This window comes from Diabrotica virgifera, chromosome 2 (assembly GCF_917563875.1).
Source record: "Diabrotica virgifera virgifera chromosome 2, PGI_DIABVI_V3a".
In the NCBI taxonomy this organism is placed as follows: domain Eukaryota; kingdom Metazoa; phylum Arthropoda; class Insecta; order Coleoptera; family Chrysomelidae; genus Diabrotica; species Diabrotica virgifera.
In genome coordinates this window covers 223,267,074-223,282,226 of record NC_065444.1, presented here as the reverse complement: position 1 = coordinate 223,282,226, position 15,153 = coordinate 223,267,074, and the positions used below count along the sequence as shown (strand labels likewise).

At 35.8% G+C, this 15,153-nt stretch overlaps 1 protein-coding gene across 2 annotated transcripts in view; it reads right to left on the bottom strand.

The window, feature by feature from the left end:
• LOC126880408 (probable ATP-dependent RNA helicase spindle-E) overlaps positions 1 to 15,153 on the bottom strand; it is a 383,599-nt gene that overhangs the window by 64,910 nt on the left and 303,536 nt on the right. For both annotated transcript variants that reach the window (XM_050644249.1, XM_050644250.1), the window contains exons 15-16: positions 12,265 to 12,474; positions 9,428 to 9,643 (exon numbers count right to left, since the gene is read on the bottom strand). In XM_050644249.1, the coding sequence (XP_050500206.1) occupies positions 9,428 to 9,643; positions 12,265 to 12,474 (426 nt within the window). The remainder of the gene's footprint in view (positions 1 to 9,427; positions 9,644 to 12,264; positions 12,475 to 15,153) is intronic.

Genomic DNA, 15,153 nt, shown 5'->3' with positions numbered 1-15,153 from the left:
GTAGAAGCCTCGGAGGTGTAACCAGAGAAGGTTCCCATTGTTTTCATTCTGGTGGTATGTAGAATAGCATTATGTTGTTTTATATGCCATTAGAGTGAAAACTTAGTCTTTTTGCTAGCAGTTGCCGCTAGGGCATCTATGCCATTTCGTTCGTTGCAATCCGGGACTGCACGCTGGGGTTTGTTTTGGTTGGATCAGAGAGAGCAGCATATGTGCCTCCTGATGAGAGACTAATAAGTTTCGAAACCGGTAGAGGTGCTTGCTGCACTCTCTGATTAGACTGGAATATGGTTCGGCTGTATTTTCCTTTTGCAACGACATTGAAAATGGTTATTTATTTTTGATTTACATTTACTCTGATTGGAGTATGAAGGGAACCATTCTCGTTGGAACTTTACCGCGCTGAGCAGATGGGACGTGAATTGTAAATTGTGGAATTCCCTCATCTTCCTTAGTCTCAGCATCCGTATGGCTTGCAAATTGTAGAAGCCTCGGAGGTGTAACCAGAGAAGGTTCCCATTGTTTTCATTCTGGTGGTATGTAGAATAGCATTATGTTGTTTTATATGCCATTAGAGTGAAAACTTAGTCTTTTTGCTAGCAGTTGCCGCTAGGGCATCTATGCCATTTCGTTCGTTGCAATCCGGGACTGCACGCTGGGGTTTGTTTTGGTTGGATCAGAGAGAGCAGCATATGTGCCTCCTGATGAGAGACTAATAAGTTTCGAAACCGGTAGAGGTGCTTGCTGCACTCTCTGATTAGACTGGAATATGGTTCGGCTGTATTTTCCTTTTGCAACGACATTGAAAATGGTTATTTATTTTTGATTTACATTTACTCTGATTGGAGTATGAAGGGAACCATTCTCGTTGGAACTTTACCGCGCTGAGCAGATGGGACGTGAATTGTAAATTGTGGAATTCCCTCATCTTCCTTAGTCTCAGCATCCGTATGGCTTGCAAATTGTAGAAGCCTCGGAGGTGTAACCAGAGAAGGTTCCCATTGTTTTCATTCTGGTGGTATGTAGAATAGCATTATGTTGTTTTATATGCCATTAGAGTGAAAACTTAGTCTTTTTGCTAGCAGTTGCCGCTAGGGCATCTATGCCATTTCGTTCGTTGCAATCCGGGACTGCACGCTGGGGTTTGTTTTGGTTGGATCAGAGAGAGCAGCATATGTGCCTCCTGATGAGAGACTAATAAGTTTCGAAACCGGTAGAGGTGCTTGCTGCACTCTCTGATTAGACTGGAATATGGTTCGGCTGTATTTTCCTTTTGCAACGACATTGAAAATGGTTATTTATTTTTGATTTACATTTACTCTGATTGGAGTATGAAGGGAACCATTCTCGTTGGAACTTTACCGCGCTGAGCAGATGGGACGTGAATTGTAAATTGTGGAATTCCCTCATCTTCCTTAGTCTCAGCATCCGTATGGCTTGCAAATTGTAGAAGCCTCGGAGGTGTAACCAGAGAAGGTTCCCATTGTTTTCATTCTGGTGGTATGTAGAATAGCATTATGTTGTTTTATATGCCATTAGAGTGAAAACTTAGTCTTTTTGCTAGCAGTTGCCGCTAGGGCATCTATGCCATTTCGTTCGTTGCAATCCGGGACTGCACGCTGGGGTTTGTTTTGGTTGGATCAGAGAGAGCAGCATATGTGCCTCCTGATGAGAGACTAATAAGTTTCGAAACCGGTAGAGGTGCTTGCTGCACTCTCTGATTAGACTGGAATATGGTTCGGCTGTATTTTCCTTTTGCAACGACATTGAAAATGGTTATTTATTTTTGATTTACATTTACTCTGATTGGAGTATGAAGGGAACCATTCTCGTTGGAACTTTACCGCGCTGAGCAGATGGGACGTGAATTGTAAATTGTGGAATTCCCTCATCTTCCTTAGTCTCAGCATCCGTATGGCTTGCAAATTGTAGAAGCCTCGGAGGTGTAACCAGAGAAGGTTCCCATTGTTTTCATTCTGGTGGTATGTAGAATAGCATTATGTTGTTTTATATGCCATTAGAGTGAAAACTTAGTCTTTTTGCTAGCAGTTGCCGCTAGGGCATCTATGCCATTTCGTTCGTTGCAATCCGGGACTGCACGCTGGGGTTTGTTTTGGTTGGATCAGAGAGAGCAGCATATGTGCCTCCTGATGAGAGACTAATAAGTTTCGAAACCGGTAGAGGTGCTTGCTGCACTCTCTGATTAGACTGGAATATGGTTCGGCTGTATTTTCCTTTTGCAACGACATTGAAAATGGTTATTTATTTTTGATTTACATTTACTCTGATTGGAGTATGAAGGGAACCATTCTCGTTGGAACTTTACCGCGCTGAGCAGATGGGACGTGAATTGTAAATTGTGGAATTCCCTCATCTTCCTTAGTCTCAGCATCCGTATGGCTTGCAAATTGTAGAAGCCTCGGAGGTGTAACCAGAGAAGGTTCCCATTGTTTTCATTCTGGTGGTATGTAGAATAGCATTATGTTGTTTTATATGCCATTAGAGTGAAAACTTAGTCTTTTTGCTAGCAGTTGCCGCTAGGGCATCTATGCCATTTCGTTCGTTGCAATCCGGGACTGCACGCTGGGGTTTGTTTTGGTTGGATCAGAGAGAGCAGCATATGTGCCTCCTGATGAGAGACTAATAAGTTTCGAAACCGGTAGAGGTGCTTGCTGCACTCTCTGATTAGACTGGAATATGGTTCGGCTGTATTTTCCTTTTGCAACGACATTGAAAATGGTTATTTATTTTTGATTTACATTTACTCTGATTGGAGTATGAAGGGAACCATTCTCGTTGGAACTTTACCGCGCTGAGCAGATGGGACGTGAATTGTAAATTGTGGAATTCCCTCATCTTCCTTAGTCTCAGCATCCGTATGGCTTGCAAATTGTAGAAGCCTCGGAGGTGTAACCAGAGAAGGTTCCCATTGTTTTCATTCTGGTGGTATGTAGAATAGCATTATGTTGTTTTATATGCCATTAGAGTGAAAACTTAGTCTTTTTGCTAGCAGTTGCCGCTAGGGCATCTATGCCATTTCGTTCGTTGCAATCCGGGACTGCACGCTGGGGTTTGTTTTGGTTGGATCAGAGAGAGCAGCATATGTGCCTCCTGATGAGAGACTAATAAGTTTCGAAACCGGTAGAGGTGCTTGCTGCACTCTCTGATTAGACTGGAATATGGTTCGGCTGTATTTTCCTTTTGCAACGACATTGAAAATGGTTATTTATTTTTGATTTACATTTACTCTGATTGGAGTATGAAGGGAACCATTCTCGTTGGAACTTTACCGCGCTGAGCAGATGGGACGTGAATTGTAAATTGTGGAATTCCCTCATCTTCCTTAGTCTCAGCATCCGTATGGCTTGCAAATTGTAGAAGCCTCGGAGGTGTAACCAGAGAAGGTTCCCATTGTTTTCATTCTGGTGGTATGTAGAATAGCATTATGTTGTTTTATATGCCATTAGAGTGAAAACTTAGTCTTTTTGCTAGCAGTTGCCGCTAGGGCATCTATGCCATTTCGTTCGTTGCAATCCGGGACTGCACGCTGGGGTTTGTTTTGGTTGGATCAGAGAGAGCAGCATATGTGCCTCCTGATGAGAGACTAATAAGTTTCGAAACCGGTAGAGGTGCTTGCTGCACTCTCTGATTAGACTGGAATATGGTTCGGCTGTATTTTCCTTTTGCAACGACATTGAAAATGGTTATTTATTTTTGATTTACATTTACTCTGATTGGAGTATGAAGGGAACCATTCTCGTTGGAACTTTACCGCGCTGAGCAGATGGGACGTGAATTGTAAATTGTGGAATTCCCTCATCTTCCTTAGTCTCAGCATCCGTATGGCTTGCAAATTGTAGAAGCCTCGGAGGTGTAACCAGAGAAGGTTCCCATTGTTTTCATTCTGGTGGTATGTAGAATAGCATTATGTTGTTTTATATGCCATTAGAGTGAAAACTTAGTCTTTTAAACATTTTACTTTAATTAATGGTATTAAACATATAACAATACCTCCTTTTTCAGCACATTGCAACGGTGCCGCTGAAAATAGCGTTAAAACAGTCAAGCATTTTTTGTTAAAAGATATTGATCAAAGGAATATTAATTTATCATTGTCTAAATTTTTATTGACATATAGGAACACAGTGCACCTGTCGACAGGTACTTCTCCCGCTAAGATATTTTTTGGAAGGGTTTTGCGAACGCGTCTAGATTTAATTAAACCTGATGATTTACAAAACCAACAATCAAACCCAGTTGATTTAACACAAATTAGATGTAACTTGATGCAAGCGCAAGAAAATAATAAGAAATATTATAGGGGGAGGAGACAGGTAGAGTTTGTAGAGTGGGATATCGTTTTAGTTAAAGATTATAGAAACACCAAGGTGTCGTGGTGCAAAGCAAAGATTTTACGAATATTAGGTAGAAGAGCATATTTGGTAAATCCGTTAGGGAGTAAACTTACGTGGAAAAGACATTGTAATCAAATTAAAATAGTTTTTAATAGTAATTTAGAAGGTATTACCTTTGCGGAGACGATGCACGATAGTTCAGAGGAAAATAATATTCAAAATAACGAGGTAAATGTTATCCAAGCCGCTACAAGCTCAACAGGAAATCTAGGTGGGGAGCCTCAGCTAGACTCTCAAAATGATAGTGATGTTATCCAAGAGTCAGGCATCCCACATAGACGTCCAATAAGATCTAGAAAAGAACCAAAACGTTTTGGATTCGAAATATAGTATTTAGGAGTTTAGTTTTGTTGTGTTCCTAAATTTAGTTATAAGTAGGATTTTAGGGTGGGGTGATGTAATGTATTGGCCATGTAATTATAAACCCCACTGGCGACGCTCATGTATTGCTAATTATCGCATTATATTTTAGTCAGTTACAGGTAAAAGAATTAACCAGTTGTATTTGATATGTAGTCCAATAAAGATTTGTTTTGGGTTCATCCAAGTGTTTTTGTGCAGAACATTTCACAGTGCATTCATAGATGGACTACAGCAGGGGTTCCCAAACTGGGGGGCGCGCCCCCCCTGGGGGGCGTGAGGACATATCAGGGGGGCGCGAGACAAGTTGAACATTAAATTAAATTTAGTTATTTTTCTAAAATTCAAAATTAACCGCTTGTTAAACTGTATCTGGTAACGCAGAGTAAGCAAAAGTTATCTCAAATACCTCTTTTTGACAATACTGTGAAACGCCGCATTGATGATATATGACCGAAGACATACAAAACCAGGTAGTTGATGCAGTAAAATAATCGCCATTTTTTGCTATTCAGCTAGACGAGAGTACTAACATATAATTATCATATTATCATATTCATAACACAATGTTATCAGTTAATTTTTTATGTTCGGTATATTCAAAACGAAACAATGAAGGACGAGCTACTCTTTTCTACAGAGTTGGAGACTGGAGACCACGACAAAAGCTGTTAATGTTATGAAAGCAGTGTGAGAGTTTTTTGACAAACATGAACTATCTTGGCAAAAACTGATCAGTTTATGTACAGATGGCGCAACTTCAATGCTTCGTTTTCGTTCAGGCTATTTGTAATTAGTAATAGAAAAAAATGCTGATGTGATTGGGATACATTGTTTTATACATCGACAAGCCTTGTCAGCAAAAACCCTTCCAAATGAACTTAGGGATGTCTTAAAGTTGTGTATTAAAGTAGTGAAGTACATAAAAAACAGTGTGTTGAATACTCGACTGTTTAAAACTCTGGTGTTATCGACCTTCCTGAGTCCCCGATTGTTCACACTGCAGTATACTGCATAAGGATTTATTGGTCCTGAAAATTTAGAAAGTGATCACAAAACACTGCTACTTCATACAGAAGTACGATGGCTATTAAAAGGAAACATGTTGGCAAGATTATTTGACCTTTAAGATGAAGTAATCACCTTGGAACATCAAAAGCAAAATGAGCTAAACATGGCCTTCAAAAAACATTGTACCCAAGTAATATTGGCCTATTTGTCAGACATCTTTGACTCGTTGAACAGCCTTCACCTAAAACTGCAGGGTGGAAACTCAAATATATTAGTTACTCATTGTGATGGAGGCCTAATTACTCAACTTTGGAGGCGTAAAATATCAGCAAACCCCTGAAATTATTCAAATTTCTCTAAAGTAGAGCCAATCTCAGAAGAAACACGCTTCAAGGACATTTATGAAGGACCAAGTTTAAAAATCCAAATATCAAACCATTTGGAGAGCCTAATTGAAGAGTTCCGAAATACTTCCCAAACACTTGTGACAATTTTATTTACAGAATTCATTCCATGTCAACTGATCCAATCCATGTCAACATAGACTCCCTGCCTGAATCACTTCAAGAAGATGCTTTGCAAATAAATCCAAATGATTTTTTGAATGATTCCTCTGCCAAATACTTTGTTATAATGGACAAACCTTCATTTTGGTTAAAATATTTCAAAGTGTATCTTAGTGTATCACGGGAAGCTCTTCATTTATATTTGCCTTTTTCAAGTAACTATTTGTGCGATTTTCAACAATTGTGGCAATTAAAACAAAGTATCGGTATAAACTTGATGTTGCTAGTGACTTGTGCTGTGAGCTTACTAAAACTCAGCCACGAATAGGCATACTAGTAAATAAAATGAAAGCACATCCATCTCACTAACCAACCTAATATATTTTTCTTGTATTAATAATTTTTGTATTTTATGGAAACTGATATTATAGTATCTTATGACAGAATAAATAAATGTTTTGTTTTCAAGCTAATACTTATTTGTTTTGATTTTGTTCCTATTTAGGCGCATACAATTTATTGTAAAGGGGAGGCGCGAGAAGCTTTCATTTCAACAAAAGGGGGCGTGGTACAAAAAAGTTTGGGAACCCCTGGACTACAGGGTGTTGAAATGCAACTAGCTCTTAGATTAAAAACACCACAAAATGCTAGATGAAGCACTAATCCCTGCTCAGGAGTACGAAACAGCGAAAAGTATTTCCGGATCTCTACCAAATTTAAAAGAAATAAAATTTACAGAAAATGAGCAAGTCACTACCGCAGATAATCAACAACTAATTGTATCCCATATTTTAAGCATTCTGCAAACTCTCAACAAAAATCTCAAAATCAAAGCAGAAGATGTTTTAATTACGGAAGAACGAGACATTTACAAAATAATTGCAGAAGCCGATATCATGCAATGAATGAAGAATAAAAAAATTAGGCCAGAAGGTCGCCTAGATCGACATTTAGAAGTCTGTCACAAAGTCCCACTAGAGATAATAGTAGATACAGGTCTCTAAGAAATGAATATCACATAACTTACTACAGAAACGAAAAAGATATTGGCTACCTATTTGAAAGAGGAACTAGCAATTAGTAAAAATGAAATAAAAATGTTAAGAGAACAGGTATCAATATTGTAAGAGGAATGTAAGGTAACCAGAGACATGTTAACCGTAGACAAGGCATACTGAGCAAAAAAGGCGTAACGTGCGGCAGTCGATCGGTGGTCTATCTATCTCTTGTTACTAAGCGATACCGCTCATACGACGGACAAAGATGGCTAGACCACTCAAAATTAATATTGACCAATGGCGTCCTTGATATCGGCGTTACACCTCAATGCACAGAGCGGCCCATAGCTAGCCTAATCTACAGGTTACTATATCTATGAAGATAACTCGAAATAATGCGAAAACTACACAGTCCAATCTGGAAGCAAATGTCAGAAATTGATGAAGGAGAAGAATGTGTTAAATAAACAATTACAAGAATTCCAAGATGCTTTCAATGAATTACAGGTTCAAAGCCAGTGTAGGCTAGAAGAAAAAGAGAACGTAACCACTGAGGTAAGTCTCCAAGTAACCAAAATAAAACAGGATAAAGAAGATCAGACTTCCCTGGAAAACATTAAAAAGAGACAAAAGAAAGATAGCGACTTAAGAGTTATACGAGATTGGCTAAAAATGGAGTAAGACCCCTTTGGCAGTAAATAAGCAAATACAGTGGAAGTATAAAAGCGTACTGGGCTCAATGGGAATTTATTTATCTTTCGAATGGTCTATTATATAGCAAGTGGGAAAGTCCCGATGGAGTACGTACAGTTCAACAAGTGGTACTGCCAAAATCACATATTAAGAGTGTATGACAAGAACTTCATAGCAGCATTTCTGGATGACATTATTTTGGAGTCAAAAGAACACTGATTCGAGACGGATTTTACTGAATCAACTGTCGCCGAGATGTAGAAGGACATATTATTGATGATTGATTGATTGAAGAGCATATTATTCGTTTTTAACGATAAAATCATTAGTTTTCGAGATATTTGAAGTTAAACATTAAGCGGCACAATACATTAATTAAAATAACAGTGTCACTACAAGTTTAACTACAAATATTTTGAAAACTAATGACTTTATCGTTACGAGTGAAGAGTATATTATTTACATAGAGAGTATTGGAGAATCGAAAACTGTCCCCTGTGGTACGCCTCTGGTAGTAGCCAGAATTTATTTATCATAATTTAGTAGAGAGTACAGTACCTACACTTTCTGCCAAGTATGAAAAGGATACGTCGAATAGTTTTAAAATACTGAGCAAAAATAGTTTTTAAATAAAACCGTAGGGGAGCCCAAGCGGGGATTTTTGCAGTTACTCGAGCGCGTCAGATTATTAGAAGGGGAGAAACCTGGTAACCTGCAGATGTACCTCTACCATATATTGGCTATTAACACAGGGAAGTCCGTTAAGGGGGGGGGGGCCAGAAAAAAAATCTATCCTTAAAAATACTCGAAAATGTCCAGATTAAGATAAGGTAGGTTAAGTACATGCAAAACAGTGTATATTTAAAAAATCTGACGATTTGAGTGGGGCGTAAGGGAATGAGTGATTCACAAAGTTTCACAAGAAAAAAGCGAATAATTCGCAAAATGAACATCAGATCGAAAAACTGCCAAATACAATTATTCAATGTTTTTGAAAAATCTATCGAACGGTACCAAACACGACCCCCACGGAGATAAAGTGGAAGGTTACTTTAAAATCTTAAATAGGGCCCCCAAATTTTTATTGCAGATTTGGATTCTTTACGTAAAAATAAGTAACTTTATAATAAGAAAATTAAATTAAAAAATGGAAAGTCCCCACTGAAATGGAAAATTTTACTTAACTTTTTTTGGTTTTAGAACCTAATAATCACAACCCAATAGGTCCCCATAACGCTCGAGTGACTGCAAATTTAGCATACTTTGCTCCCCTACCATAAGGAGCCACATTTTATTTAAGTGATTTGGGATAAATCTTAAGGTGTAGAATCTACAACTCAGAGATTGGACATTGTTAATGAAACACCCTGTATAATAGATTATATTCCTTTATTAAATTTCATTGAATTTATACTACTACGTAATTTATAATGTAAGTACTTACCCTGCCATACAATAAGATATTAAAAGTGTGTTTCTTCACGAAGTTGGTGGTTGCTTCTGACCATATTCCTCTTATATTAGCTTTTCTTGAAGGTTTAATTCCATGTAAAGCACACTCAATTGCAAGGGGCTCAAACGAACATTCTGGTCTATTTGGTAAAAGATAAATCTCTTTTATAGGTACCCGTTGCATGTTTCCATAGTCAATAAAACGTACCTAAAAATCGTTTAAATATTATATCAAAGTATCACACGAAGAATAATTTTTTTCGCAGACATTTTAAAGTTCTCCATATATTGTTATGAAACATCATTTATTTAATGCTGTATAAAAAAAGAGCTTTCCGCAAATTTTTAACATTTCAGTATATAAATTATTTTTATCGAGTAGATACCACATGGTTAACTCCCTTTTCTGCCCCTAAATTGATTACCTATTTATGAATTTGACTTTGACAATTCAGAACTGTGATGTTGGAATTTTTGCAGGCAGAGAGTTTTACTTATAAGGATAATATGTTATACATCATGTATTATGTTACATCAAATATTATTTGATGTACATCTTAGTATCATTAGCAAGCTCTACTATGCCTTTATGATTAATCTTCATATATTATATATGAATATAAATATTGAACAACAGTGAGGACAGTATACAACCCTGTCTGACACCTCTTTGTATTTTATATATTTCTGTTGGTTTTCCATTTATGCAATCTGTCGCTGTTTGACGCCAGTATACTTTTTCTATGATTCGTACGTCTTGACTATCAATTCCTTTATCCTTTATTATTTTAATTAATTTGTGATGCTGTACTCGATGAAAGGCCTTTTCATAGTCAATAAACACAGCAAAGACGCCTTTCCGTTGATCTCGGCATTTCTGCCATAATACATTTAGTGCAAAGAGTGCGTTCCGGGTTCCCAGTCCATTTCTGAAGCCAAATTGTGTTTCATCCTGGTCTTCTTCACATTTATCTCCGATTCTACTGTGGATGATACGTAGAAATATTTTCAAAGTGTGGCTCATAAGGCTTATCATCCTATAATCGCTACAGTCTTTCGGACGTTGTTTTTTGGTAGGGTTTTGAATTCGGACTTTAACCAATATTCAGGGATATCACCAGTCGAATAAACATCATTGAAAAGTTTGACTAGTATTCCAATGTTTTCCTCATTTATGAGCTTTAAGGGGCTATCCCAGTGTAAAAGTACGAAATTCATATACTTTTTTTGGGAATTTCTAAAATAAAAAGTACTGTACCAATTATTTTGATTATTTCATTCATAGGAGATTCTGACCAATAGAAAGCTACAGAAATTAAAAATTAAAGTGATAATTTTTGATAATATCCCGTCGTCAAGTATATTACGTCAGATGCCCTTCGTTGCTACGAAAAAAATACATTCAGTGACATTAATGACAATTAATTTTTTAAAAATTATAAAAGTGATGACTTTCAACCGTCAAATATTTATAACTGTGTATTTAATTGTACTAATTTGTACTTACATAAATAAATTACAATAAAATTTTGGTTTTGAACAGTTTTATTCATGAAATAATCGCAGCAAATTGCTCTCGATCTCTAAAATTATTATCGAATTTTTGCCCTCGTGACACTTTGACATAATTTCACTCCCCTTCGGGTCGTGAAATTAAAACTGTCAAAGTGTCACTCGGAAAAAATTCGATAATTTCAGAGCTCTTGTGCAATTACTACTGAAAATTTACATCAGCATTTATTATAAAAAGAAGTACATTTGAAACAATTTTCATAAAAAAAAATATTAAAAGTAAAACAATTTATGCGCCATCTACTGACACCGTGAAAATAAAAACATGGCTTCACTGCTGCAATGATTGGGACTAATAGAGATCCTGAAACTTAAAATTTCAAAATGATTATAGAAATATAAGTTATTTCTTATACCATCAACTACGATTTTTGAAAAATATTAAAATTTGGAAAAATGACGAAGTGTTGAAATTTTTTAATTTTTAAATTAGCTAAAACATTTTCAGTTTCAAAAACCGCCAAATTGACATTTTTTATCCGGTCAAAAAACCCCTAGTTTATGGTATAGAAAATAACTTATATTTCAATAATAACCTTGAAATTCCATGTTTCAGGATCTCTATTAGTCCCAATCACTGCAGCAGTGGAGCTATGTTTTTATTTTAACGGTGCCAGCAGATGGCGCATAAATCGTTTAATTTTCAATATTTTTTTTATGAAAATCGTTTTGAATGTACTTCTTTTTATAATAAATCCTCCTGCAAATTTTCAAAACAATTGGTACAGTACTTTTTATTTTAGAAATTCCCAAAAAAGTATATGAATTTCGCACTTTTATACTAGGATAGCCCCTTAACATCTCTGTCGGTATGTTGTCAGGGACAACAGCTTTCTTGTTTTTTACCAATTTTATAGCATGTAAAATTTCTGATTTTAGTATTTCTGGTCCTTCCCCTTCATCTAAAGTCTCCAGTTCTTCGGATCTATCATCATTATACAATTCATAATTTATATAATTACAACCAGGTTGTTCGAATCATTCGAATCAGACGAATCTTGTTCGTCTTTTATGATTTTTCCCCACGAATCGGTTATAGCACGTGGAGTTTTCTTATGATAAAGACCAGCTACTCCTCTAACTGTTTTTACCATATTAAACGTTTGTATTTTATACCATAACGATTAACAAATTGCTATGAGTGTGGCTCGAATTATCTGCCTGTAAATAATATATACATTTTTACAAACTATTCTTTAAAAATTACAGCGACACTGGTACCTAGAGAATACAAAAAAGTTATCTACATTTTATTACCTCAGCATATGTGGGCGAAACTGAAAAAACTTTGCACCTATAAAACATATTATCCTCGACGAATCGAGCTGCGTAGGTTGATCCTACTTCTACGGTTTGACCTCTAGAAACAACGGAGTGAAGAATAGCCTTGTTTAGTATTTCTTCTATTGCGGTAAGATAAGGTTCACTTTCCAAATTATTAGCCCAAAAATGACCCGCATCCTCATACTAAAAAAAAAACATAAATATACAATAGTAAAGTTTTAAATATCTTTAATTTCACTATCATTACCACACAACAGATTGTAATGTGAATAAATTAATAACAAATGATCAAAATTAAAAGAAGAAGCATAAAGAAAGAACATCATAAAGAAACGATATTAGAAATAAAACAGAAGAACAAGGTTTGCTTGGGTTGCGTAAACTGCTTATCAACCTTATACATCTTCTTTCTTATCGGCCTTATCATGTCGGTCTTAGTCGGTAATCCATAAATATAATATTATACTAACACACCAAATCATTATATTTATATAAAACTAGCATACATACAGCTCAATCATTCGCATCATAGTTTTGATATTTTTTAATGCACAAAATTGCTAGGCCAGTTAACCGATTCTGTTTCATTGTAGATCTCGTAACATTTTTTATGCGAGAAAGACAACTACAGTTTATCCCAAACCCTTTTTTCAGTGCGTCATAGTTTGTCGAATTCGCTACAACGCATTAAGCTCGAAGTGACAGAAAAAAACGTACGTCCGTGATTATTCTACATAGAACTTCGAAAATTATGTATTCGTTGAAGGGTATAGTTGGTGCAAAACCTCGTGAACCTTGAAAATGCGTATGTATAACCGAAATAAAATGAAGCCTAAAAACATACGACTATTTTATTTGCTGCGAATTGAGCGACAAGGTCCCATCCGCTCCACCCTGATATTTTCAGTAATGTCGGATTCAATCGTTTCGTTCGTATATTGACGTCACCAAATGAATGAATTAGGTTCACGAGATTTTGTACAGTTATATTAAAAAAAAAGGGTACAAGTATTAGAAAGAGAAGTTAACGTCATCCTATTTGTGTAAAACCGGCTGGGATTTTTGGAGGTTATCAAATGTCACAGGTTATTAAAAATATAAATCATTGGCGTTGAGCATTAATTAGACGAAACCATTTATTCAACAATTATATAAAGAATAATTTTAATGACTGTTACAAATAGAATTTAGTATTTGGTGATAGAACCGTCTGCTTCTATAACTTTATTTAGTCTATTTGGCATACTTTGAATTATATTAGATATCATATTTGGATCAAGATCTTCCCAGCACTCTAAGATTGATATTAGATATCATATTTGGATCAAGATCTTCCCAGCACTCTAAGATTGTATCCCACAATTGATCTGAATTTTGTGGCATAAAATTTCTTTTATATATTTTTTAACAATTATGCCCCAAATGTTTTCAATTGGATTTATATCTGGACTGTGCGCAGGCCATGGCAATACTTCCAGGTTTTGCGTTTGAAACCAATTCCTTACGGCATGGGCAGTGTGGACTGAACAATTATCTTGTTGATATATAAAAGTATTATTAGGATACAATTGCTCAATAGAAGGGAGCATTACGTGTTCCAAAACGTTAATGTAATTGTCGGCAGTAAATCTTCCCTCTAATCGCCAACAAACACCAGGTCCATGTATACTAATCCAACCCCATACATTTACAGAAAAACGTCCAGATTTATTATGAGAGTGAATATATCGTTCTTCAAACCTAGTATTGGCTGGACGATAAACACGGATTTGACCGTTATAGGTCGACTGAAAAGTCTTTTCATCAGTAAAAATGACGTTGTTCCAAAATTGTGGGTTGCGGTAAATATAGTTTAGTGCAAATATTACTCTTGCTTGCCGATGTTCAACAGTTACTAATGGTTTTTTAGCAGCTGGTCGGTTTTTTAATTCAGATTCATTGATCCTTCTGCTTACAGTAGGTTGGACACCAGGAAATCCCGTATGAATCCTTGAATCCTTCGACGTCGCAAATGGATTATCTCTTAAGAATTTAACTAAAACAGCATCTTGTTGAGGAGTGGATACTTTGGAACGCCCTGAACCAACTTTTCTTTTTAATGATTGTTCTTGGACCCATCGTTGCTTAATTCTGAAGATTGTTTTCAAATTTCTATTATAGAAATTTGCTAGCGCACGAATTGACCATCCTTCTTCCATTTTCGTAATTATTTGAGCCTTTTCAATCTCACTTAAATGACGAGGCATATTAATTTTTTATTGTACGTAACGTTAAACCTTCTATCAAATTAAACGTCTTTGACGTCTATGAGTTGCATTTTTGATCACTTATGACATTTGATAACCTCCAAAAATCCCAGCCGGTTGTACACAAATAGGATGACGTTAACTTCCCTTTCTAATACTTGTACCCTTTTTTTTTAATATAACTGTAACAGCCTATTTCCATATTAAAGCGACTTATACTTACAGATGTATAATTGGTTGACAATTACAATACTCTAAATAGATAACCAATCCATGATGCGAATAAAGAAAATTTGATGTTGTTCTGAAGCTATTTTCTTGTGGCATTTTTATGATTAATTATTTATATGGGAAATAGCCACAATTAAAATGAAAAAAATAATTTTATTAACGTTTCGACGCCCAAATCGGGTGCCGTTGTTAAAATACAAAATATTACTAAAATAAACAAAAGTGTTGTTGCTAAGCAAAAAAATTCTTCTAATAATTTATTTAATCTCACTCATTTAAATAATTAATCATAAGAAAATTTGAAACAAAAGTATTTAATCTATCGCGACAGTACTATCACAATTTTAACTTTTTAAAATGACAATTGTAATTCTGGGTTAGTTAT